This window comes from Neltuma alba, unplaced genomic scaffold (genome assembly GCF_004799145.2).
Source record: "Neltuma alba isolate B1F8T4 unplaced genomic scaffold, ASM479914v2 tig00006329_pilon, whole genome shotgun sequence".
NCBI classification, from domain to species: domain Eukaryota; kingdom Viridiplantae; phylum Streptophyta; class Magnoliopsida; order Fabales; family Fabaceae; genus Neltuma; species Neltuma alba.
In genome coordinates, this window is record NW_021634427.1 from 43832 (window position 1) to 70266 (window position 26435).

Consider the following 26435-nt stretch of genomic DNA (forward strand, 5'->3'; position numbering starts at 1 on the left):
TATATGCTACCTCTAGTATTAAATATAAGAACTAGTTGATAGTCCTAATTGTAAAATCTCAATTGATTTTGTTTTCCAAATTTATAGTGTGTTTTCCAAAATATACCTATTGATTGGAAGATATTTTCATCCAAATGTAGTTTCAATGTATATAATTAAATAAAAATAATTTAGGAAAGTCATCACACATTTATTATAAATAATTAAATTAATTTTTTTAATCTCTTCAAATTAGTTATCTAGCTCTCATATTAAAAATCAGAGGTAGTATTATTTATAGCAACCAATATTGCTCAAAATTCAGCATTATCATATTGCAGGTGAATGCTCGATGGAAATCTCACTCCTCCTATCATCATTCAGACTATAATTTTGGTCATTCTAGACCGGTTCTCTTTTACTCCTTATGAAATTATATGGTATTGTAACATATTTTTCTGTAGTAATTCTACCTCCGGTTCTTAACATAAAATTTCATTTGAATTTTATTTTGATTCTAAATATAAGATCTCAATCTACTTTATTTTTCATATTTATCTATTTTTTAAGATAATATTTACAATAATAATAGTTCTAACTAATATACTTGATTAACAAGAATATTCAAAGAAAGACAATAATTATTTATTATAAATAACTAATTTAACTAATTTTATTAATCTACTCAAATTAATCAATTAGCTTTTATATTAATTACTATCTCCGATCCTTATTATAAAACCTCGTTTACAAAAATAATGTTTTATATTTAGAACCAAAGGTAGTATTTCATTTTATTGGAAAAATGCTTAGGAAAAGTGTGCAAATCATATTCAGAAGATAATTTATATAATTTATCAAAAAAAAAAGGGAGAAATTTTGAATTGATTCTCTCTAATATTTACCGCCGCATCTCCTTCCTCTTTAATTTTTTTCTTTCAAATTTGTATCGAAATAAAAATTTAAGCTTTCCCGGCCTTTTTCTCAATATTGGGAATTGAGATATTTGGATTGGGCCAAGTCTTTTGACCTGGATCTAAACCGCTATTGAGCCCACAAGCACGGGTTATCAAATCATCCCTCCCCACTTCCACTCTTTGACTCGCGGACGCCATTGCGGTCACGGAGAAAAAGCGGCTTTTCCCGTTTCTGCACGTGAGGCTTCGCTCCGATCACTGCATTTTGGTTCCGGCGACTGTGCAAATCAGAACATAGGAGGTTTTTCTGTAAAAGGTATCTGATAATCACCATTTTTCCTAGTCTCCGCGCTAATGATTTCCCCTTGAAAATCGGTTTGGGTATTTGTAAAAGCAGTTCCTTGACAATGTAGAGCACAAGCGAGTGGGTGCAGTGTTACAGGAATACTTACTGTTTTATGGATAGTATGCGTTTTTGTTGTGAGTAATTATATCTTGGTTGTCGCCCTTGTTATGTAATTGTTGTTTTCTGAGTTTTCAATCCTGGGAAAGGAGTTTTTGACCAAATAAAGAACTCTCCCAGAAGAGTTCCCTGGTTTTAGGAATTTTGGCAATAATTTGCCTTTAAATATGTTCTAATGCTAACCAGTTTGTCATATGCTTTGCAAGTAATCCAGAATGCATGTAGTGGGGATTTCGTCAATCTTGAAAAAAAGGATTACAACTTGGAAAGTAACTGGTTCAGGGTAAAACATGCTTTCTAAATTTATAATTGGAAAAGAAAGCAAAAAGTGCTGGAGAGGGAGAGCTTGATGCAGCGTTAAAGTTGTCACCTTGTGACCTTGTGGTCACGGGGTTGAGTGAAAACACAGCCTCGTGAAATAAAAAATGTAGGGTAAAGGTGCATACGATAGATCCAAGAGGCCCCAACCCTCCCCAGGGGGCCAGACCCATGTATAGTGGGAGCTTCGTGCACTGGGTTGTCTCTAGTTATTAACAATTTAACACCAGTTCGGAGTCTCAATTGGGTTTCAGAGGCCAGTTCTGTGTTGGAGCGGTCTGATCTAGATTAAATTCTGCCAAATATGTTGTGACTTCACAGAGTCTAGCTAGCTCGTTAGAACAGGTTTGTATTTAAAAAGCTATTACCAATTTTATTCTTCAAGGGACTTAGAACTTATTGATGAATAGTTATGATAATGAATAGTGATCTTTTAATATTTAGAATATGACCAACCTTCTTAGACCTTAGCTACTTGCTGAGCTGAATGTACTTTGGAGAGTTCCTTTTTATGACCTGGTGATGAATCCAACTTACCTATATACTCATTTGACACATAATTGTATGTACATTTAGTTAACAGACCAAGATTATTGATCCCCTAATTATTGTTGGCTCAATTTTGTTTATAATTTTGAATTCACTTATTTATTGGTATTTTGAAAATCTGAGGGTGCCTCAATGGATAGTTTCATGTATCTTTACATATTTTGGTGTTTGCAATATGTTGAATTTTGACTTGAGAGCAATATTTCTTCCATGGTCATTGCTTTGTCATGTGTGACCCGTCCACTGAATCATTCTCCCCAAGTTAAATGTACTCTATAACTGGCTGGATTATTTTACCTTTTTTTGTTGGCCGAACATTTTACCTCAGTTATTACTCAGATTACTTAGATGCTATTGCTTTATACATACCACTTGGACAGTTGCAAGGGATGAGTGGGTGATGGATTCCAAAATCCTCAATATATTATGATAGTATGAATGTTTATGGGCTTGTTTGATCATATGATAGAACAGTCATAAATCTCTTGGCTTGTTAGTGAATAAAAATCTAATCTGACCTTAATCTATTCATTTCAAACTCGATGCCTTATTGACTCTTTAATATCAATCAGGATGCCTCCATTTCTGTTGGAATTCATTAAGAGAAAAAGTATGGCCAAAAAGAGGAAAAGAAGACACAAAAAAAGAATATTGAAGGGGAAATACCATGCGGACTGGTCAAGCCTCCCTCAAGATATTAATGAAATGATTGTTGACAAACTGTGTTTAGTTGATCGCTTATCCCTTAGTAAAACTTGCAGAAGCTGGAATGCTTTTCTTGGTGAAGACCTTCCTGGTTGGCAAACCCATGGACTTCCTTGGCTTCTAGTGTCAGGTGAGCAGTGTAAAGAAGATAGAACTTGTATTAGCATACTAGATAACCGTGTTTGGGAATTGAAGTTGTCAGAAGCATATGACAAGTATTGTTGGGGATCATTTCAGGAGTGGCTAATTATGGTAAAAGAAATGAACAGTTTCATTCTTGAAATTATGTTGTTGAATCCTTTTACAAGAAGCCAAATTACTCTGCCTCCAATATGGAACTTTTACCACAAGATAGTGCTATCTGGGCGTCCCTTTGAGAATGACTTTATGTGTATGCTTCTACATAGCCAGCATAGGGAGCTGGCTTTTTATATGCCACGAATACAATCATGGCTTAAACATAAAATGACGGGTGAACCATTTGAAGATGCTGTATTTTGTAAAGGAAGTTTTTTTCTCTTAGATGGAAGTTATAACATATGGCAAATTGATACTAAAAGTATCTGCTCTAGCGCTAGTAAAGGTGATGTTCATTTTGGAACATTGCCTGAACTAGAAATACATTTTCATGAAATGAAAATGCTAGATATGATGCAGTTGAATGTTGTAATATTGGAGAGGAATGATGAGCATCGCATTTTAAGATATCTTGTGGAATCTTGTGGGGAGGTTTTGCTTGTTTGTAGATATTTTCACCCAAAACAAGATCTAGTGCTTGAGACACAAAAATTTGAGGTATTTTCGTTGGATCTTTGTCAATCATCTTGGAAGAAGGTTGAGGATTTGAAGGATCGGATGCTATTCATAGGAAAATGTTGTTCATCATCATTCTCCATTGAGGAACTTGGAGTTGGGATTAGCAACAGCATATATTTTACCAATGATCAGGCTGCACCTTGGTGGAATGAGTGGGATTCGAACCATTTGAAAGATATATCAACTCGTCTAGGATTAGTCAAGAATGTTGGTAGAGATTGGGGTAATTTCAAACTCGGAAATGAAGATGGTGAGCCTTTTAGCTTTCGGGGAGACATAGAGAAATGGTCGTATACTTGGTTTACTGCTCCCATATGGTGGTACTGCAAGAACGTTCCACCTATTGAAAGTATTTAAGGGTCAGTTTGTTTGAAGTGAAGGGAAAAAAAGAAGAAGAAGAAGAAATTTTAGTTAAGTCTAACACTTAAATTGTTGGAAAAAATCAAGCTAATCATGAAGGTTTTGTTGGCTGGTGGGCAAGCCAGCGTGTAAATATATCCTTGGTGGAGAACATGGCTTGTCTTGTGGACTGCATGTTTTAGCTCTGACTATACTTTGGTTTGTCTTTGTTGTCACATTGCTTGAATTAACACTAAACTCCTAAAGGTACTAGATTACTAATTAGATAAATTTCTGGAAATTTTAACCCATAAACAAAGTGGAAGAAAGTAGATTATTTCCTTCATCAGAGTGACAATTATTTGAAACTCAAGAAACGAATTATTATTGATCCAGGTGAGAGAACATTTTGGTGCTTCCATGAATAAAGTATGATAAAAGCTTTTTACAAAAAGTTCGCATATAAATAGACTTTTGTCTTTCTTTGGAGAATTCTCCCAATAATAGGGGAAGGAATAGCATCCTGGGCATGGAGGGTTATAAAGAATCAATTCTAGATTGACGCTCAAGTATCAACCAATCCTTTTATGGTTTGAATATGCCAATTCATAATTGAATTCCACACATCCCTAAATCTAAAACAAAATAATCAAATAAATAACGAAGCATCATCTTCGGAGCATCACCACTTATCTTCCCTTTTTCTGCTGCATTATTGTGACCGAGGTGCCTTCCAGTTTTGTTTGTTTCCAGGTCCAAAAAAAAGTCCCTGTTAGCCGAAGGTCATAGGTACGACCAATCCTCAACCTCATTACATGCCACTAAGCTACAGTGAGTTATGCCTTTCTAAAAACTTTAGTCTCATTAATTTGGTCCATTGATAATTTTATATCAAATGTAGCGTCAAATATAATATACTCTTCTGATTCTTAATATAAGATCTATTTAAATAATTTGATTAAATTAGAAAAATTAGTAAGTTAATTGATTATAAGAAATATAACATATTTTTTCTAAAATTATAATTATCTTCCTTAATATCCCTTATTCTCTTAATTGATTATGATTGAGAGAGTATTAATAGGGATAATTTAGAAAAAATTAATAAATATGATAGATAGGTCTTATATTTAGAATAAAAAATAACTCAACAATTAGGTCATATATTAACGATTGGATAAGTACTATTTTCTATTTTAATAAATTTATCATTATACTCGCATTCGCAACTTCCATAAAAATATATCAATTTTTAAAGTTATTAGTCGCCAAGTAAATTATTACTTAAATGTTTTGCCACTATATTTATTTAATGTTTGTATTGATAGTCCATTGCAAAACAACTAAAATAAAATATCTATTATGTTTTTATTATGACCAACCATGGCTAACTTATTTGAGCAATTTGATTTGTACCAATATTTAATTTGTAATCGGATTGAATTGTAATGTGCTATCATGATTGTGCCAAGCAAAAAGGTTCTCTGCTGGTTAAAAATAAAAAATAAAAAGTGTGAAGGTTCTCTGCTTTTCTGTGGGCACTCATTAGTATACTAGTATTCACTAATTGACTATTTTGTAGATTATTAAATTTAAAAAGAAAAAAGAAAAAGAATCAAATTGGGCCGAAAGTTGGATGCACACAATTGAATGATAATTATTGAAGTGGCCAATGGACAGTTTGAAGTGGCCAATTATTTACTGTGATCCAGATAATTGGGTGAATTTACCACTAATCTGTGGTTCTTTATGGATTTTTATTTTTTAGATTCTCCTGCTGCTGAATAAGTTTCAATTTTGTCCTTCAAAAACAATGGAGGGTCACTATGTCACATCTAATTTAGAATCCACGCAATAAGCCAGTAGTTTAATTTTTTCATGTTTATAAAAGGGATTGAATATAATATATTTAAAAAAATGTCGAAAAATATAAAAATAAATTACATGCAGGTTTATTACTACCTCCGGTCCTAATTATAAGAGCCAGTTGAGTAATTTGAGGAGATTAAGGAAGTAAGTTGAGTTAGTTATTTGTCCTAAATAGGTGTTGTCTTTCCTAAAATATTCTTGCTAACCAAGTGTATTAACTAGAACTATAATTATTAGAAGGATTATCTTGAAAAAAATTGAGTAAATATGAGAGACAAAGTGGATTGGGGTCTTATATTTAAGACCAAAATAAAAGTCAAACAGGATCTTATATTAAGGATCAAAGGTAGTATTATTTTCATTATTATCTCCTTCTTTGAATATATAATCGCATGATTCTAACATAGTTTTAATTTACTTTACATCATGTATATATGCCTAGCAAACCGTCGTCGTAGTGTACAATTTTGAGAATTAGGAGAAAAACTCTAGAACACTTTTTCATGGAGTAATTTGGAGATGAGGAATATATGATAAATATATGGTTAAACAAATATTTTTTAAGCTGAAATCAATATTAATTTCAGTATTACTCCATATCAAATATAAAATTTATATAATAAGTTATATTCTGTAAAATATTTGTCATATTTTATATGATGATACATAAAATAAAATCCATCTAGTTTCATAAAACAGGTTGAACTGGCAAGTTCCTAAATTTTTAATTATTTCTTAGGACTTCATGCATTTTCATGCATGCAAACAAGTCACAAGACTCTCAAAAATTTTGTACAGTTATAATTATAATGAATTTTATTTATTTTCTGACATATTGTCTAGTTATGTGTAGCTGCGCAGGCGTAGCGAACATACATGATCAATAATTCAAAATATACTAAAACGACTTAGATTTTAAAAATAAAAAAATAAACCTAAATTATTAAAATTTAATTTAGGCAATTTAGGTTAGATATGTATTTAATAGTAGTATATCACCAACCTACGTGTAATCTAATGTATATCACCAAGAATTTTTAATATACGTGATGAGGAGACAACTTTGTTGACTTGGTTTGGTTTTAGATGCACAATAAACACATGCCAGCTCAGGAAAAAAAAAGAATAATTCAAGTGAAACATATTAAATACTAATTTTAAGTATTTTTTATTTTTCACTGATTAAAAAATGGGATATAAAAAAATCAATGAATTTGACTGGAAAACGGATGAATTTATTGTGGTTTAAGCAGATGGATTTTTCAAAACAGATCTAAGATAAACTGATCAAACATTGACCAACTTTAGCAGCGAATTTATATTTATATTTATTTTTCACGTTTTTGTCCAAATTAGAGTTTTAATATTTTGTAGGGAAAATTTATTTTTTGGTCCCCACAGTTTTGACATGTTTATAACTCAATCCCTATACTTTGATTTGATACAACCTCAGTACTTATAGTTTTGACTCAATTGTAATTCAATCTCTAAAATTTGACTCGCTATAATTAGATATTTATAATTTTACCCATTTTATAATTTAGTCCTTGTATTTTTTAAAAATAAAATTGTACATCTAATAAAAAGAGGGACTAAATTATAACATAGTTAAAAGTATAAGGACCAAATTACAGCGAGTCAAATTTTAGGACTGAGTTACAAACGAGTCAAAATTATAAGATTGAATTGTATAGAGTCAAAGTATAAGAAATGAGTTATAAATAAGTAAAAACTATAGGGACTAAAAGAATTAATTTTTCCTATTTTGTAATGCAGATATATACGGCATTATAAAAACTCTAATAAACTTATAAACTTCTTTGTTCTTTCACATAAATTTTTTTGGTCATGGACGTACAAATACCTTTTTAAAAATTATCACAAAAGCAAATTAAAAAAATCTCATGTCTTTTGTAAAATAAAAAATGTGATAACAAATACTTTTAAATTATCTTAATTAATCGACGTATAATAATAGGTTGAAAATGGAACTTATGGCTTTCCTATGAGCCTGTTCAACTTCTTTATCACAATACCAAACTCAATAGTCCTTTTTCTTTGGTTGAGACTTAATGGAATTAATAATAATAATAGATAATGTTAATAATTAGATCCAGCTGTGCAATTTCGAGATTCAAAGCCCTTAAAAAAAAAATCTAAATTTATCAATGTGTCCTTTCCCCATGCGTTGGTAGCTTATTACATTCTTTAAAGTTCTTTTGAAAATATTTACATAAACTTTTTTATATTTATTATGATAATTAAATATTATCATTTAAAAAAACAAAAGACACATGATTATGTGTAAAAAAATTGAGATAATGGATATAAACAAGTTGATATAAGTAATAATTAATTTTTTTTACTTTTTTTAAACTAGTTTTCTATTTTCTATCCTCATTTTTAAGTACCATATTCTCTTTCATAATTTATCCCATCACCAGCATTTTTCTCTTATTTGCCCCTTTTAAATAATAAAATACTTGAAAAAATTAATTTTTATGTATTTACTATTTTTACTAATTTTAACTAGTTTTTCAAATTGTGCAATTTAATTAAAAAGATTTTATAAAAAGAACTAAAGAGAGTATTTAAATTGGTTAAAGTGTAGCACGTTTTTGATTCTTTAATCTTAAAATCATTGATAAAAATGATGATGCTAAGGTCTTAAGTGTTAATGAAATATTTTCAAATATTATTTCTTTTTGCTAACAAAACGTTATCAAATATTAACTTATTAAGTTTAATTTTTAAAATAATTATGATTGTTATAAAAAGCATCATACCAACGATTGTATAGGTGAATAATTAAAAACATTTCTTTTGAAATTTAAGGAAACAAATTAAAACTTGATATAAAAATAAAAGATCAAATGTATTTAAATTTAATCTCATAATATCAAATATCAAAGATCAAAAAGGATCACGACCAACAAAAAATAGACAATATATTGGAGTACTCTTTGACTATTACTCTTATATCATATATATACATATATATATATATATATTGCCAACTCCAATGCTTAATAATTTAGTTTGAGTTCAATTTTATTATAATTTTTAGATAAACCTAATTGACCTTAGGCATCGATTCGTGATTAGCCATATTAGAAACTGAGACTTATTTTATACTAACCCTATGGCCCATTGCAAGGCATCATTTTGGAAAAAATTTATACTTTATTTTATATGCCATTTTACAAAGTATTGAGAATACTAGTGTTTATCTCAAAGTTGTGCATAACTAATAAAACTAATTACTAGACCTCTCATTTGAGTCATCTACTAACTAACCGTTCGGCTTTCTATTGAATTTTGAAACTTTTGAGCTAATTACTTTCAATTTATCTTGAAACCCAACATTTTTTTACATGGAAAATAGCATTTCCAGAAGCGATATAAAGGGGGAAACAAAAATACATCAAAATAAAGCCTAATCCTGAAAGAAACTACAAAACCTAACCCTAATAAAGGACCAAAAAGTAGAGGAAGATGCCACCAAAAATGTCAAAACCCCTTCATCAAAGTTTCTAGATGGAGAAACGTTATCATAAACATCAATGCGATTGTAGTTGTGGGAATTAAAAGAACCAACCCAAAAGTCTCACCTTTACACAGCCAATATATGGGCAAGATATGCTCATTCCTTAAACCCCTTTTTTTTTTAAAAAAAAAATTTTTAATTTTTATTATTTGAATTAAGTTATATCCAACATCCTGTAACTTTTTAGCAGCATTCAGTATCCTAAACTGATTAATGTTTAACATACTCAGCATTTTAAATATTTAGTACATCCAATATCATAAATTCATTAATTTTTAATGCATCTCATATTCCAAAATATTTTTTCAATAGCACATATTATAAATTAATTATTTTTTAGTACATATATCATTCTCAAGTTTTTTTTCCTAATAACATTCAATATTTTAAATTAATTTTTTGTATATCCAGTATTCAGAAATATTTTTTCAGTAGCATCCACCAGCTAAAAAAAAAATACTTTGGATGCACCAAAAATTAATTATGATATTGAATGTTATTGAAAAAAATACTCTATCTAGATGTATTAGAAATTAATTAACTAGTGATATTAGGTGTTATTGAAAAAATATTTTGAAGTCTCACATACAATTTAATCTAAACAACAACAAAATAAAATTAAGACAAAAAAAAAAAAGGAAACATGGCATCTCATCCCCAAACCTTGCCTTTTGAGAAGTGAGCATTCCCTGTTCACCCCATTTGAAAACAACCAGTTTGGTTGTTGAAGTCTTGAAAACACATCCAGAGAAAAACTATCCACAAACACTAACCAAATTGACAATACAGGAGGAAAATGAGAACTCACTGTCCAGTGCCCACCTCACAATGAAAAACACTACCAAGGAATTATATTCCCAGTGAAAATCATATTAGAGATACTTATACTTTTTCTTAATTTTTAATTTGATACTTATGTTTTTTTTCTTTATTAAATCATTTAATTTTCCTTTTTTTAATAGCATTAGCTCTTATAACTTTGTTTTATTAGTATTTTTAGTGACTAATGTCTATGCAAGGATTAATAATATTAATAAAGCAAAATTAAAGATTTAATTAAGAGACTAAATTAAAAATAAAAAAAAGCACGTGATTTATGAAATCAAGATAAGTTGCAATGCTCCGAATTTTATAGCAATCCTATATGATCATTGATGTCATTTTTTGTTACTTTTTATTGAATTAGCAACCTTAAAAATTATAAATTTGCAACCTGCTTCTCATTTTTAGTTTGCAATGTTATTAATATCCGCCCATTATTTTGCATACTTTATATTAAAGCTAAAATTAAACATTGAATTAAAATATAATCAATTAAATGATACAAAACAAAATTGTGTAGCTACCGTTGCTCTGGAAATTTTGTCCAAATTTCAAATTGACCTGCCTAAGAATGAACTATTCGACAAAGACAAAAATCAATGAACTGCTCATTACCAAGCGTTCTTTGAAAAAAAAAAAAATCTTTCTTTTTAGAGGAATCGTTTTCTAATTTTTCTTCGTTGCCCATTCATTTAGTCAGAGCCTGCTTTGCCCATCACATTCTTCTGTGTTTTCTCAACTGCTTCTTCATCTTCTGGGCCATGCGCATCAATCCTTTTCGCCTTCTAATCTATTTACGCTTTTGCCCTTCTGTGGACCCCACCTGCCTTCCCTGCAATCTCCAACCAGATCCATTTTCTGCCTCCATCACGTTCGGTCATTTATTTAATTCAATTTCTCATCACGTTTTCATCTGCTCGCCGATTCACAGAACCTTCAAACCCTTCATCAAAAACCCTCATTTTCTTGTTCATTTGCTTCATTCCTCTGATTAATAGCCACTGATGCGAACTTTTCAATCTCGAAGAAGATTGTCGTAATATCGTTGACTGTACATATACTTTGGCGTGGTCGGATACCAGAAAAGAGAACTTTTTTTGCCTTTCTTTTTTCTGGGTCCTTCTAGGAATTGCATTCCTGTGCTACTTTTTTATTGTGTATACAAATGTTGGGTGCCGGATTACAATTTGGCCTCTCCCGTGGAGAAGATCGGTTTTATAATCCGGCAAACGCGCGTCGGCCTACTATGGAAAATGATGGGCTACGCAGAGCTCACAGCGACTTGACTGCTAGTCGACCCGAGAACCGTATAGAATCTGATGAAGCCAAAAAGTCAGCCACTTGTGAACCTGTGATGAAGCCACTGAGTAATTTAGAGCGGTTCCTGCAGGCGATCACGCCGTCTGTGTTTGCTCAGTATCCATCTAAGGTTACAATTCTTACTGGTACTCAGTTTGATCTTCTAGGTTGGCTGGGTTGTATTTGTTTGTCTTGTTCTTTCATTGGTTGGTCACTAGAAAGTTAATGATATAAGTAAGTGATAAAATTGCCTTTCATTGATTTATCATGCTCCAATTAAGCATTTGTTTGAAACATACGAATCAATGTGAAATAATTAAAAAAAAAAGGCTTTATGTAGTTTTGGATGAACTGAAGGAATGGGGAATAAACTCCAGAGAAATATTTTAGGAGGAATCAAAGTTTCTGGTAATTTGTCAGTTGCTACATCACTTTATTTGTTGACATCTTTTATAACTGTTATCTCGATACTGCAGACGGCTATGAAAAGTTTCAAGACATGTGACGGAGAGTTTCAACCGTATTTTGTTCTTGGTGATTTGTGGGAATCTTTCAGGGAGTGGAGTGCGTATGGTGCAGGAGTGCCCCTTGTACTCAATGATAAAGATAGTGTTGTTCAGTATTATGTTCCCTATCTTTCTGGAATTCAAATTTATGTGGATTCTGTGAAGTCATCTGCAAAGTCAAGGTAATCTGGTAACTGAAAACCTTGTTGAAATCATATGAATACTTATTTATCCTTTGCATATAAAGTTAGACTGCATCATTGAATGCTTGGTTGTCATTTGTTTGTCATTCTTCTAAATTTTCCCTTTCATCCAAAGTGCTGATACATGATGTTCCCTTCTATATTATGATGGCAGTGCCAATGGCATGATCGTCAGGCATATTGTATATCTTAAGAAACATTTTCTATTTTTCCTTTAGTTGCCTTCTGTTTTATTGCATTCCCTTCCTACGCTTTATGCATATTTATGTTGTTTTCATTTTATTATTTCTTCCTCATAGCTGTATCACCAGCTTGTTTATACTTATTCTCTTTAAAATGGAAATTGAATTCTTTATTGTGGTATTCTATGTGAGTAGAGTGTGTGAAGCATTGTGAATGGACATGAACCAGCAAAACTCTGTAATTATGTTGCCAATTTTGATAGCAAATTGATCATTGATTATGTTTATAGAATAATCTAATACACCTTTTAATATAAATTGTTGCTGTATCAAATGCTTTTGATCATAGCATAGAAATCAACAAAATTGGCCAATGTTTAAAGCTCCTTTTCTGACTCTCTTTGTCTCTGTCTCTCTCTTCCCCCTCTACGTTCTTATTAGTAATGTGGTTCACTGGTTCCTACTATTCGATACTATGGGATTGTCACCACAGCTAAAAGTTCTTCATTTTTATTGTATAGAACAATAATGTGAATGTTTCACTTTTTAACAGGCGACTGGGGGAGGATAGTGACACTGATTTCAGGGACTCAAGTAGTGACGGTAGCAGTGATGGTGAACCTGAAAGAGGATTGAAATACTTGAGGGACCAGAGAAATCTTCAACATCCTTCAGATGAGGTATCTCATCAGATGGACAGATTATCCTTGAGAGACCACCAAAATAACCCTCAGGATGGCTTTTCTAGTGATGATGGTGAGGCTGTCAATTCTCAAGGCCACTTAATTTTTGAGTATCTTGAACGGAACCCTCCTTATAGCCGTGAACCTTTGGCCGACAAGATATCAGATCTTGCTTTTCGTTTCCCTGAGCTTTCGAGGCTTAGAAGTTGTGATATACTATCTTCTAGTTGGATTTCTGTAGCATGGTACTATTTCTTTACCATTGTGCTTCGTTGAGAAGCTTACAGATGTACAAGCAACTCAATTTCCTATTCTACTTGTAGGTATCCTATTTACAGAATACCGACTGGACCAACATTGAAGGATCTTGATGCTTGCTTTTTGACGTTTCATTCTCTTCATACACCTGTGGAAGGTAGGATGTAATTCTCACTTCATTTCTCGTGCACTGAATTTGTGCTCTGTAATGAAATCTGAGAAGTATAATGTTGCGTTTAATTAGATTGTTGAATTATCCTTAGCATGATGAAATTTCATATATTAATTTACAGATGCATCAAATGCAATGTTTAAATAATACCCGTAAAATAATGCAACATCTTATGAATAAACCTAGAATGATATCACCCTTTGGTTGAGATAATTCTTAGGAATTTGACTTGATATTAGCGTATGGTGTCTATCTTATCCTCTCTACAGATGTTTGCATACCTTTATTCTATCTTTAATATTTGAACTTCACGTCCTCTGTTGAAACCTTGGAGAACCTGACATTTGCTGTTTTCACTCAACTGTTCAATTTTTCAAGGTATCATTGCATACACCTGTAGATCATCTTCTCTTTACGATTATGGCGATTCTTTAAATTAGATTTTTCGTGGAAAAGACATTATATTATTGTCAGTTGTTCTAAAATTGGACTTCTTTCAAGATATTCCATTATTTGAGATATGCCGCTGTCCTAAACTTCCGTATAGATGTGCTTTGTCTGTGTCAATGTTCCTCTCTTTGATCTCGTGCACTTCTGAGTTCATCATAATCATTTACGGAGGTGAATTATTGTGTGATTGCTGTAGATTGTTGGAGGTTAATGAATGAACAGCTTTATTAGTATCTATGACAAACAAATTGTTCCTTTTTCCCCCATTCAGTTGCATTTATGAGGTTGAACAAACATTTTTCAGGTTCACAAAGTGTGCAGGCCCCCATAATGACATGTCCCAGTGGGATGGATGGCATCCCCAAAATGTCTTTACCTGTGTTTGGTCTTGCTTCATACAAGTTCAAAGCATCTATGTGGACTCCAAACGGTGGATATGATTGCCAATTAGCTAGTGCTCTCTTGCAGGCTGCTCATGATCAGTTAAGAGCGCTTCAGGTCAATCACCCCGATTTTCTGTTTTTCTGCCGGTGATGCTGTGAACTTGGATCTTACTTTTGTTGTCAAGTGGCAGTCCTAGCTTGCCCCATTTTCAAATGCTAGATTCAAATGAAATTTGGAGTTTCTCACTAAAATGACAGGAAGAAAAAAGCGTAAAAAGAAAATGCTAGACTCTGTCGTTTATGATTTCCTGCTTTGGTAATAAAAGCAGTGAAGCAGTGAAGCTTTAGACAAGCATCTGTATTAAGGTTCCTCTGGGGTGTGTTAATGGTTGTGCATGTGCAGAGTTTGAGAAGCTTTACAAGTGCTGGATTATATATATATATATATATATATATATATATATATATATAGTCCTCCATATCCATTGTTTCTTGGTCTTTTGGAACTATCTTTATGAAGTTAAGAGAAGGGGATGTTCTTTCCCCTTATTTCCTGATCAACTCTTTTTAGGGTCTAGCTTTAATTTGTGGGGGAATTTTGACAGAAAAAGCTTGTTAGATCTGGCTGAATTGCCCCAAATATGTTGAATTACCTGTAGAACTTGTTTTTGAGTAGTTTTGATACTAATAACATTGTTGTTAGTAGGATAAAATTGTTGTTTGGGATCCCTTTAAAGTATCTTAAAAAAGTGTTTTTACGTAAGTCAAAAAAAAAATATCTTATATTTTAAATTTCATAAAATCACTTCTAAAAAACTAATCCAAACCCTTTCGTGCAACTTTCGTACTTTTGAAATTTTGAATCTACTCTTATCAATAACATCTTGAAAGCTAAAGTTACATCAACAGAAAGCATACTAGATTACTTTCTGTTTAATATTTTAATTTTTTGAATAAATTAATCTACGATAATAAGAGGGGAAATATCAAAACCTTGAACATGTTTATCTGCTGTTTCTCCATTTCTTTATGGTAGTAGTTTTTATTGCTAAATCCTAATAAGTTTTTTAAAAGAATTTATTTTATATGCCCCCTTTATTAACAATATTTTGTATAATTATACGTTTTGCATTTTTGCTTGCAACCAAGACACTAAAACTAGAGCTGCAAGGCCCTAAAGGGCTAGGTCTTGAAGGGCTAAGGCGCGGACCTTTTCTTTACAATTATCATATTGTTAAAATTCGATTCTCAGATGTGTAGGTTTAGGGTCTAAAAAAGCCGGCATTTTTATGTTATTTTTTAAAATCTAAACTCTTTTCAATTATTTCGAAATAAAAAATAAAACAATAAAAATTCTGAAATTTTTTGCTCAAATTATAATATCAGTAAAATAAACTAATGATGTACAGAGACAAACATCAAATACTAATGAATTATTATCCAAACTTAAAAAAAAGCAAATAAAATAGGGAAAGCAAAAATATAAAAACTGAGCAACTAAAGATTTAATCAATATGATTATTATCTTCATCTTCATCACAATCATCAAGATCAACAATATTTGATTGTTCTTCACTAGAGGTGGGCTTTTCTTTAGTGAACAAAATATCAGATTTTTTTTTTCATCACATTATCTAAAGTAAAATTATGTAGTAGTTATGAATACAAATGAGAGCCTAAACTTTTGTTAAAATAAGAGAATTTCTATACTTTGTTAAGATATGTGAACTGATGGTAAAGGAAAATTCACTATCTACTGTAATGATTAAAATGTTAAGAATATCAACTGCAATCTTTGAAAGAATTGGAAATTGATTTTAATTATCCTTTTACCAGTTCAAGACATCTAATTGTTTCCAATTATATAGATTAAGTATTGGGTTTTCTAAATAATTTTCTAATTCAAACTTATCCATAAAAAACCAATCCATAATTGTATAAATATCTTAATGATAATATATATATATATATGGGCTTAAAAGGACTAGCTCTCGACCCTCACGAGCTAGCCTTTTTATTTCTGTGTCTTAAAGGACTTAAGGACTAGCCCTTTTAAGTCAAATTTTTTCTTGAACCTCCTAAAATATAAGCCCGACTCTTTACTTAAAAGGGCTTAAACAGATAAGCTCAGTCTATTCTGACAACTTTAACTAAAATGATCGAAGAACAATACAATGTCAATGAAATGGTCTTACCACCAATTGCTTTAGTTAGTATTAATTGATGAGCAATTATGTCATCTCAAAGGGATATTTTAGTAAAAAAAATTTTATTTTTCTTAAATTAAACGTGATATTAATGTAAAGGTATAAGGCTTTTTCTCAAACAATCTCTAATTATATAGTAGGCCTCTCAATAAGATTCAAATCAAGATGAAATTCTGACCATCTTTCAAAAAAAAAAAAAAGGATTAATAGGATTCTTAAAAAATTCTTCCATTTCTTCCCAAAGCAAATGCAATTAAGCGCTTCTAATTCCAATGGCATCCTGACATAGGACGTTAACATACTATTTCAGTCTTTTTTTAGTTACTCTTTTTGCACAAATGATGTTTTACTCATTTCTTTTTGCCCAATTCCTTTAATGTCGACTTTAGTTGTATAATTCTCTTTTTACACAAATAATCCTTTTATTTAAAAAAAAAAAGTGCTCCTTTCTGTCAAAAATCAAAATAAACATAAGCTGCAAACTATCACTGTAAGATAGACTGTTGAAGAAACTTGACACTTGAACGAACATTTTAAGATACTACATCATAGTTGTCACAAAGTGCTCCTTTCTCTCAGAATAAGATATGAGCAGCAAATACGAGATAGGAGGCTCATCTACAACTGATTTACCTGACATTTTAACGAACATTTGAAGTGTATGAGATACTACACCGTACTTATAACACCTCAGAACATCTAGTATCGACGCAAAAAAGACAGACAAAACACAATACGACCGGCCAGACTTCAATCAAAACAGAACCCAGAAACTGTGTAGGATCATACCCTGAACAATCTAATTAATAGCTCTTTTCAAGATGTACTGTGGAGTGTTGAAAGAGAATAAGCTAGGGAACGAAGAAAAAGGAAGGTTTCATCGACAAGTGGGGAATGGAGAGGAACAAGCATCAGCAACTTTTCTGGCATTAGGAGAGTTGACGAGCTTCTGGAGGTTAGGGTCCTTCATGTACCCACAAAGACATGGCCTCTGTTCTCTGAGTTTGGTGCAGCACAGAGACGTGGGAGGGGTTGAGGAAGTGATGGCACTCGCACATGCACTGAGCTGAAGGGCATTGCAGGTCACTGCCATTGAAACCTGTGTTTCTGCAGAAAGCAGGACAAGCATCACCCAGAGTGTCACATATGGGATCTTCATTATTTTCTGAGAATAATAAGAAAAGTGAGTCTCAGAGTTGAATGAATGTGAGACTCAGATGGATCTGTGGTGAATGGAAATGTGTTGGTTGCTGAAAGGTGTGGTGGGTTTCTTCACTATTTATAGACACAGTGGGAGGACAATGGGGTTTGCAGCAAAATGGAAATTACTTTGTGAATGTTGCTGTAGACAGGCATGCTTGTGAATAACTCATTCCTTTGTCATTAGGTAGTCTACCAACAAGAGATCTCTAGATAGACAAAAAGATGAACAAATAGAAATCCCTAGCTTATTCATGTCAAGGTTTCTAGTGTCTGCCTTGATATTATAACTGTGAGGAGAATGACATTTTAAGGGGGTGTTTGGCAACCTCCAAACCATGATTTCAGAAGTACTTTTTTGTAAAACGAGACAAATTCCTTCACATATTTATTTCGTAAACCGTAAAAGCACTTCTGAAATCATAGTTTGGTTTCTATTCAAACACTTCCTAAATCCCAAAAGATCAAATTAATAGCACTTAGATTACCGAAAAAAATTATTCAGAAAAATAAGTTGTAAATATCGATTCAGAGTGTTGCAAGTAAGAATATGCGTAATTTAAATTTCCGAATTTGTAATTCCTTTTTTTTTTTTGAAAATTTTATCATTAGTCCTCTTCCCAAGACTACATTAACCCAATAGGCTGAAAAAGAGGGAGGCATGGATGGCTCAAAACATGGTTTTGCGGAGCACTTTGTTGCCTTAATTGGCTATTTGGTCTGCTTTTATTAGAGTGGGGACGCATTGCTTTGCCTCCATCATTTCACTAATATACCAATTTATTAATCAAAACCAATATTATTTCCTATATGTTGGAAAATGATTAACCTCAACTAGAGTCCACCAATGAAACAGAGATCATCAGAAACACATAAATATTTTTATATATAAATTGTCAAAGTCTTAAAATCTATTTGTCAATAAATTTAGAATTATCATCATCACTAATGTGGTCCTTGAATGGAATGAACTAAGATAATTTTTTTTTGGCCAATAAGATAAAATTTGGAAGGTAATACTAGAATTATTAACTCTCAAGTCACAATCTTGAATCTTGAAAGTGGGAAAAAAAAGGCTAATCAAAGTTGCTGTAGAATGTCACGCTTAATTAGCGACTTTCGGCGATGCGAAATGTGAAAAAGACTTGTTTTACCTTTGGTCAAAATTCATGAGCCCTCCCAATCATTATGTTTACTGTTTTGCCCTAACTCATTAAAATGATATTCACAAGCTTAGGGAGAATTAAGTCTCAAAACAGTGAATTGATCAGGTCAAAAAAGAGTGAATTAATGATAGTTTGATTTTATTTTTATTTTTTTAAAAAGTTGTAAATATGTATTTAGTCAAAATTAAGAGTTACTTTTAAAACTAAACTTGGAGTAAAGTTTCCTATTGAAAATTTTATCGGTGAGAGTAGCTCAAATCTAATTTCTAAACATAGTATGTATAAAATTTGCAGACTATCGGCATTATTTGTATACAAGAATTTATTAGGCCTTTCTCGCTAATAAAATTTTTAATGGAAAAACTTTCTCCAATTAAAACTTCTGAATTTGTTATTGTTTGGATTATTATTTATAACTCAGATTTCAAAAAATTGTCAGGACTTAATAATGTTAATTCAATCTTTTGGAACCTTACTCTCATCCTTCCTAAAACTCTATCCATTATATATCATTGTTTTTTGGAAATTTAAAGTGTATAAAATAATTTTTTATCTATTTATATGCTTACAGTTGTGTAATTCAGTTAATTTTTTAATTTATGTTATCTTAATTTGTAGCTCTAATTTAATGACTAAAAGTGTAAAAGAATGTAATGTATGTGTTAAGCATAATGTGTCTAAGTAAATTATAATATTTTATTTTTACATCATTTTTATGACAATTATTTTCCTCTTAATCAACGAAAACATAAGATTCTGCCATTTTGAATTTGGAAAAAAGGGTAATAGCATTAGGAAGAATCCAACTATTCACATTATTGTATCGGGACCTATGCTCTCTAGAAAAAAGTAAATCAAAGGAATCAATTTGTTATTTAAATAAAGTAACTATTTTAATAATGTAATTGGCACTTCTTATTAAATATACTGCACATTATGGCCATATCAATTTAAAGTAGATCCTCCATTTTTAAAGTGGGTCTAGACTCCAATTTGCTACAAGTTTCATCTTCGATATGATAGAGATTGATACATATAAATATAATATATACGCATAACAAATAAAAGAAGTCACTTTAAAATAAAATTATTGGATAATGGTTCTTCCCTTATCTCCAAAATGATGTGGTATCATATAAATATCATTAAACTACATGAAAAAAATAATTAATAGCACAATGTAGAGGGGACCATGAGTAACAACGTTCGATTCTATATGTAATTATGATAATGCATGGAATTTGGAAGTTTGAATTGCACTAATAGGTGATATTGAGGTAAAAAAAATTGTCCTAAGTGATAATTGTGTGTAATGATGTCATCATGAACAAAACTAATTTATCATTATTATTCAAGATTTCGAGATTTGAAATCTTAGGTAAAAGGGTTTTTTTTTTTCCGGTCAAAGGTAAGATAGTATCTTTGAATCTTTAACTTCAAGCAAAATTTTATTTCCATCTTTTAATTTTATAAATTTTCTTCTTGGTCCTATAATCCAAACACCATTAATTTCATAAAAAAGATATGATATTAAAATTTTAAATAATGACAAAATATTTACAAATATTAACATATTAAATTTAATTTCGTAAAGGGACTAGGGCTATTCACGGGATGGGATCAAGATAGGCTTATCCTAGTCTTGTCCCAGTGAACAGAGATCGGACGAGATTTTCATCCTGTGTCCCATCATCCTGTTCCCCTCATTTAAAAAAAAAAACACTATAATTTTTTATGAATTTTTCTATGTTATAATTTTTTTATTAGGCTTCTAAAGATAAAAATATTATAAGAAAATATTATGTAAAAAGCTCATATAGCATAAAAAAAGATGTAAAAATAATACTGTAAAAAAATACTATAAAAAAACACTATATAATAGCTTTATAAATTATTTTATTTAGAAAGGAAATTTTGTTAAGATAATACTGTAACTCAAGAGCTGAACATTACTATAAAAATAATAATTATTATTATTAATATTTATTAATAAATAATTTTTTTAAAAAAAATACTAGTGTACGGGACTGGACGGGATGACCCTGTCCTGCATCCTGTCCAGTCCTGGTTATTGTTTTATCCAGTTCCATAGTCATCTTGTCTCAAAAAATTTTTTGTCCCATCCCATCTCATCCCGAATTGACTGAGACAGAGACAAAACAAGTTAAACATCCCTAAAAGCGACAATGATTGTCACAAAAAAATTATTATTTGAGACTAATGGTTAGAACATTGAAAAGATTCTTTATAAAATTAAATAACCAAATTATAATTATATATATAATTCAAAAAGGTAAAAATACACTTTTATTAAAATTTCTATTCATGTTGGCATAAACTTAGCCCCAACAAGAAACTGAGTCCCAAAATTTAAAAAGCTTATTTTGGGCCTGACCGAACTAGGTTTAATCCATCGAAAATGTATCTCTGAAAACTTCAAATCACATACAATTGTTTAGCCATGTACACGAAAATTTAAAACTTCAAGGAGAGTGAATGTCAATTTTGACAGGAAAATATATAGGAATCATGTGCAATTTAGCGGAATAATATTATATATGAATGATAACCATTTCATCGTTCATACGAATAGTTTTTGAACAGAATAAAATAAGAAGAAGAAGAAGAACCTTTCTTTTTCACCAACAAGAAGAAGAAAACAAAGGATAAGTAGGTGAAAGGTGTTTGAGAAGGAGGGAACTAAAAAGCTTGAAGGGCATGCAAAAGGCATCCCTTTCCTGCATGAGAATATCTCTGTGATGTTGAATTATATTAATATCTTTGTCCCCAAGTTTAGAACAAACCCTACAATATATACATTATTTCAATCCTCCTCTCTCAGACTTGTAACTATTTATATATCAAATGAACCACTGAGAATTATCATCGATCATCATAGACAACGGAGAGCCAATCTAATACAAGTTTGGATATATATATACACACACATATCTCACCATGCGAGGCCGTCCTTCTTCTTCTTATGAATCTTCTAAACCGCGCAGGTTTTTTGGTTATGACAGATCACTGCACGCCGCCCTTGGTGGCGGAAGCTGTAAGACACTTTCTAGCTTTACACACACATATATATATATGCCTCTCTTTTTTGTTGTCTTTTTTTTAACATTTTTTAATTAATCAATTTGCATGTTTATAAACTTTGGGAAAAATTAGCGTGTGAGAAGGAAATATTGAATTTTTGTAGCGTTGGAAGCATGTTTTCATTAATTGCATCGGTCTTAATTTCTTCATGTTAATTATTTAAAACTCCAAACCTCGTGTACATGATATTTAATTCACACTATAATTACCAAATAGTCTATTATTATTATTTTACATAACGTGACATTTCACAAATACATTTGAAGGCAACCGTACACAACAAGAAATAAAAGATATTTTAGTTCCTTCGTATGAATAATACGTTCAATTGCAAAAGAATTTTGCTTACACATATGAAGAATTAGAGACACGTAATATTGGAAAGATGCAGAACAATGAAGAAGATATGCATGAATATGAATTTGCAGTGGCAGATATAATGCAATGGAAGGATAAGAAGAAGACAGGGGCAATTGTGGGAGCCTTCACTTTCATTTGGTTCCTCTTTGAGGGACTGGAATATCCCTTTGTTACCCTTCTCTGTCACCTCCTCCTCGCCGCCATGCTCATCCTCTTCCTCTGGTACAACGCCGCCGGACTCATCACTTGGTACGCATCTCTTTAATTTCATGTTAGGTCGAATGAAAGAAACTCAATACTTTTTTTACTGAAGTCACAGATTTTATTTTATAGATAAAACCCGATAATACTTAAATCTGACATAGCTGTAATATTATCTATTATCATATGGTTATTAATATAAAAAAAATAATCTTTTTGGCAAATTGTACATCTTTGATGTTCTTTTTGTTGGCAGGGGTCCTCCTGGTGTTCATGATCTTCAAATCTCAGAATCCACAGTCAGACACTTCTGTGCAGGAGTCAATTGGTTCTTGAGGAAATTCTATGAGATCTCCATTGGCAGAGATCTCTCCCTCTTCTTTGCGGTATATATACTCATAAATTAATTAAAATGCAATTCATAACTATCTTCGTTCATATATACTTTAATTTGATTGATCCTTAATTATTTTGGGACCAAAGAAATAACTGGTAATTAATTAACATCAAGTTTAATTTTGAGTGCTAATTTTTTTGTTCAGACGATCGCGGGTCTATGGATCATGTCAGCCATTGGGAATTATTTCACCACTCTGAATCTGATGTACTTCTGTAAGATCTGCTGAAACTGATAATCTATGCATCATATTTTTTTAAAAAAGAAATAAAATTCTCATTCAATCCCATTAATTAATTAATTACTGATTATTATTCTGGTATTGTTTGATTTGGGGAATGAAGTGTTTCTGTGCATGGTGAGCTTACCTGTGATGTACGAGAGATATGAGTATGAGGTGGATTATCTGGCAAGCAAAGGCAACCAAGACTTGAGAAGATTGATGAGCACACTGGACTCTACAGTTCTCAACAAGATTCCAAGAGGACCTGTCAAAGAAAAGAAGTATAAATAAATTAATATAATGACATATATAATTGTATTGAAAATTTCATTTTATTTGTTTAATTTCCCCATTACTTCACTTCGATCAAGTATGTGTGCTTCGTGTTCCTGTATTATTAGCTCTGTAAATTTCAAACAAGGCTTTGAAATTGTTGTAATTGATTGAATCTTTGCATGTGTTTGTGTGAAGTATTAAAGCAAAATGGGAGTAATCAAGGTTCGTAAATATTTCTTAATTACAAAATTTGAAAATTTTTCATTTCTTTCAATGTGTTTTTGTTTTAAGCTCTGAACTATTCTTATAACATAACTCTCTCAAAGGCTTTTTTTGCATTTACATGGATTTGAACTTAAGACTTTATGATTAATGGCCCAAAAATTTAGAGGTGGGTATTTGGTTTTCAGTTCAATTTTCGATAAGAACTGAATTAACTGAACCGGAAAAAAAAAAACAGAATTGAATTCAGATTTATTTAGTTTTTTGTTCAGTTCTAATTTGCTTAGCCCTAGTCAAAATCCCTGTTGCTAGGACTAATGGTTGTTGGTTGTTCATGTGATATTATTCATTATTAATTAATACTAAAAATTAAAAGATTTATGAAAAAGAAGGGAAGAAAAGAGGGGGCAAAACAAATTAATTGAAATAAATGTAGGAAGCAATGCAGGGAACATATGTGGGCCACTTCTTTATTTGGATCACTCCATTTAATAAGGATAAGATTTGGACCTCTTTTCCCATCCACCAAATAAATTCATTTGTAATGCATTACCATACACACAAGGGTCCATGAAAATTACCATAGACACGTGTTTGTGCGAAATATTAAGGCAAAATAGGAGCAATCAAGGTTCGTAAATATTTCTTAATTACAATATTTCAAAATTTTCATTTCTTTGGATATATTTTTGTTTCAAGCTCTGAGGTATTTTTATGGCATTGCTCTGCCAAAAACATTTTTTGTATTAACACGAAATCGGACTCAAAACCTTGTGATTGAGGGGTCAAAGTTTGGGATGAGTATTCAGTTTTCAGTAAAAATCAAATTAATCAAACAAAAAAAAAAGAAATTGTTCGGTTGCGATTCTGATTTGCTTACCGCTACTCAAAACCCCTCCTGCTAGGACTAATAGTTGTTGGTTGTTCATGTGATATTATTAATTAATACAAAAAATTAAAAGATTTGTGAAAAAGAAGGGAAGAGAAGAGGGGGAGGCAAAACAAATTAATTGAAATAAATGTAGGAATCAATGCAGGGAACATATCTGGGCCACTTATTTATTTGGATCACTCCATTGGATAAGCATAAGATTTGGACCTCTTTTCCCACCCACTATATGTACACATCTATATTCCCTAAAATCTAAGACTCTATTTGGTTGGAAGATTTTTGAGGGGAGAGGAAGAGAGGAGATAAGTGTGTTTGGTTGGGAAAAATAGAGGGGAGGATAGGGAAGAAATTTGTCTTTTAGTGCTCCCCTCTCCTCCCCATGCTCCCCTCCAAATTTGGGGTTTTTTAGAGGGGAGAGAAATATTATGTTTAACATTGACCAAACTACCCATACTAACTTTTTAATATTCCAAATTTGTTCATCTTATTAAAAATCTTTTTTTTCACATCTTTCTCTTTTTAGCCACTAATAATATTTGATAATTATAATATTATAATATATACATATCATATGTATTAATATATACATAGCATAACATGTGTTTTTTATAATTATATATCATAGCGTGTGTATATTATAATCTCAGATAACATGCATATATATTAATATATACATATCATAATGTGCATGTTATAATTATATGATATATACATATCATATATATATATATTAATACATATATTTATAAAATTAATGAGACAGAATATTAAATTTTTTATCATATTTTCTAATTTTATTTAGTTTTATCATTTTTTTATCACATGTAAATGAGGTAATTAGTTTTTTTTGAAATTGATAAATTAAGAAATAATAATTTTGACATAAATATTGTAATAAAAATATCAGTCTAAATATAGAGATAAGGGCATATTTGTCAATTTATAATTACATTCCCTCTCCTCTTTTTATGAACCAAACAAGAAATCTCCCCTCCCCTCTCCTTCCCTCCAACCAAACAAAACCATGAACTCCCTTCCTCTCCCATCTCCTTCCTTTAATTAACCTCCTCTCCCCTCCCTTCCTTTAATTAACCTCCCCTCCCCTCCCTTCTGTTGAACCAAACAAAGCCTAAATCAATAACAGGAGTTGGGTCTAGTAGAAGGAACTAACCTCTCATAACGTGGAGAATCAAGGTTCAAATTCCCATTGAAAAAGATACTCATATTAAGTGCCTTAAAGTGCCTTGAATAAGATTACCTGTAATAGGAGAATACCTGTACTTTAGCTAAAATCTAGATAAATATATACATATATAACCTAAACCTCTAATAACCAAGAAAAAATATGGCTCTAATACTTCACATAAATTCATTTGTAATGCATTGCCACATGCATAGGGGTCCATGAAAATTATCATAGAAGAAAGGTATCCATGGTAGCCAGAAAATTTTGCTCGGCCCATGATAACATTCAGTCAAGTTAGATCCAGTAAATAATGTTTAACTATTACTGCACATAAATAAGGGTCTTATGTTTTTTAATTAATAATAATAACGATAATTCCATCAATGTTATAAAACTACAAGAAATAAGGAGAATGAAGAATAAAAAAGAAAGCAAGGGATAGAGAAGACAATGGCCTTCAAGATTTAATTTAAAAATAAACATAAAAAAACAGTACTTTTACATGTCTAGCAAATAATTTGGCCCGAAGAGGACAAGAGGCCA

At 31.3% G+C, this 26435-nt stretch overlaps 3 protein-coding genes across 3 annotated transcripts; all 3 read left to right on the plus strand.

The window, feature by feature from the left end:
- Nucleotides 1-1960: 1960 nt before the first annotated feature.
- Nucleotides 1961-4298, plus strand: LOC114750115 (uncharacterized). Its single transcript, XM_028938654.1, has 2 exons — nucleotides 1961-2022; nucleotides 2799-4298. Exon 2 carries the CDS (start codon nucleotides 2800-2802, stop codon nucleotides 4102-4104), a length of 1305 nt encoding a protein of 434 aa, XP_028794487.1. The 5' UTR covers nucleotides 1961-2022; nucleotide 2799; the 3' UTR covers nucleotides 4105-4298.
- A 6829-nt stretch (nucleotides 4299-11127) lies between these two features.
- Nucleotides 11128-14862, plus strand: LOC114750104 (uncharacterized). Its single transcript, XM_028938644.1, has 5 exons — nucleotides 11128-11753; nucleotides 12100-12311; nucleotides 13068-13442; nucleotides 13521-13612; nucleotides 14382-14862. Exons 1-5 carry the CDS (start codon nucleotides 11490-11492, stop codon nucleotides 14609-14611), a joined length of 1173 nt encoding a protein of 390 aa, XP_028794477.1. The 5' UTR covers nucleotides 11128-11489; the 3' UTR covers nucleotides 14612-14862.
- A 7047-nt stretch (nucleotides 14863-21909) lies between these two features.
- On the plus strand, nucleotides 21910-23794 carry LOC114750118 (reticulon-like protein B14). The gene is made up of 5 exons (XM_028938655.1): nucleotides 21910-22088; nucleotides 22564-22744; nucleotides 22953-23082; nucleotides 23239-23308; nucleotides 23438-23794. The coding sequence occupies exons 1-5, from the start codon at nucleotides 21992-21994 to the stop codon at nucleotides 23605-23607; spliced, it is 648 nt and encodes a 215-aa protein (XP_028794488.1). The 5' UTR covers nucleotides 21910-21991; the 3' UTR covers nucleotides 23608-23794.
- The last annotated feature ends 2641 nt before the right edge of the window (nucleotides 23795-26435 follow it).

Bases quoted from the DNA above. Each gene is read 5' to 3' on its own strand.
- LOC114750115 (XM_028938654.1), top strand. From the start codon at position 2,800: ATGCCTCCATTTCTGTTGGAATTCATTAAGAGAAAAAGTATGGCCAAA.
- LOC114750104 (XM_028938644.1), top strand. From the start codon at position 11,490: ATGTTGGGTGCCGGATTACAATTTGGCCTCTCCCGTGGAGAAGATCGG. The intron at 13,443-13,520 runs GTACTATTTCTT...TTCTACTTGTAG, and splicing joins AGTTGGATTTCTGTAGCATG to GTATCCTATTTACAGAATAC. The intron at 13,613-14,381 runs GTAGGATGTAAT...AACATTTTTCAG, and splicing joins TCTTCATACACCTGTGGAAG to GTTCACAAAGTGTGCAGGCC.
- LOC114750118 (XM_028938655.1), top strand. From the start codon at position 21,992: ATGCGAGGCCGTCCTTCTTCTTCTTATGAATCTTCTAAACCGCGCAGG. The intron at 22,089-22,563 runs GTAAGACACTTT...ATGAATTTGCAG, and splicing joins CGCCCTTGGTGGCGGAAGCT to TGGCAGATATAATGCAATGG. The intron at 23,083-23,238 runs GTATATATACTC...TTTTTTGTTCAG, and splicing joins ATCTCTCCCTCTTCTTTGCG to ACGATCGCGGGTCTATGGAT.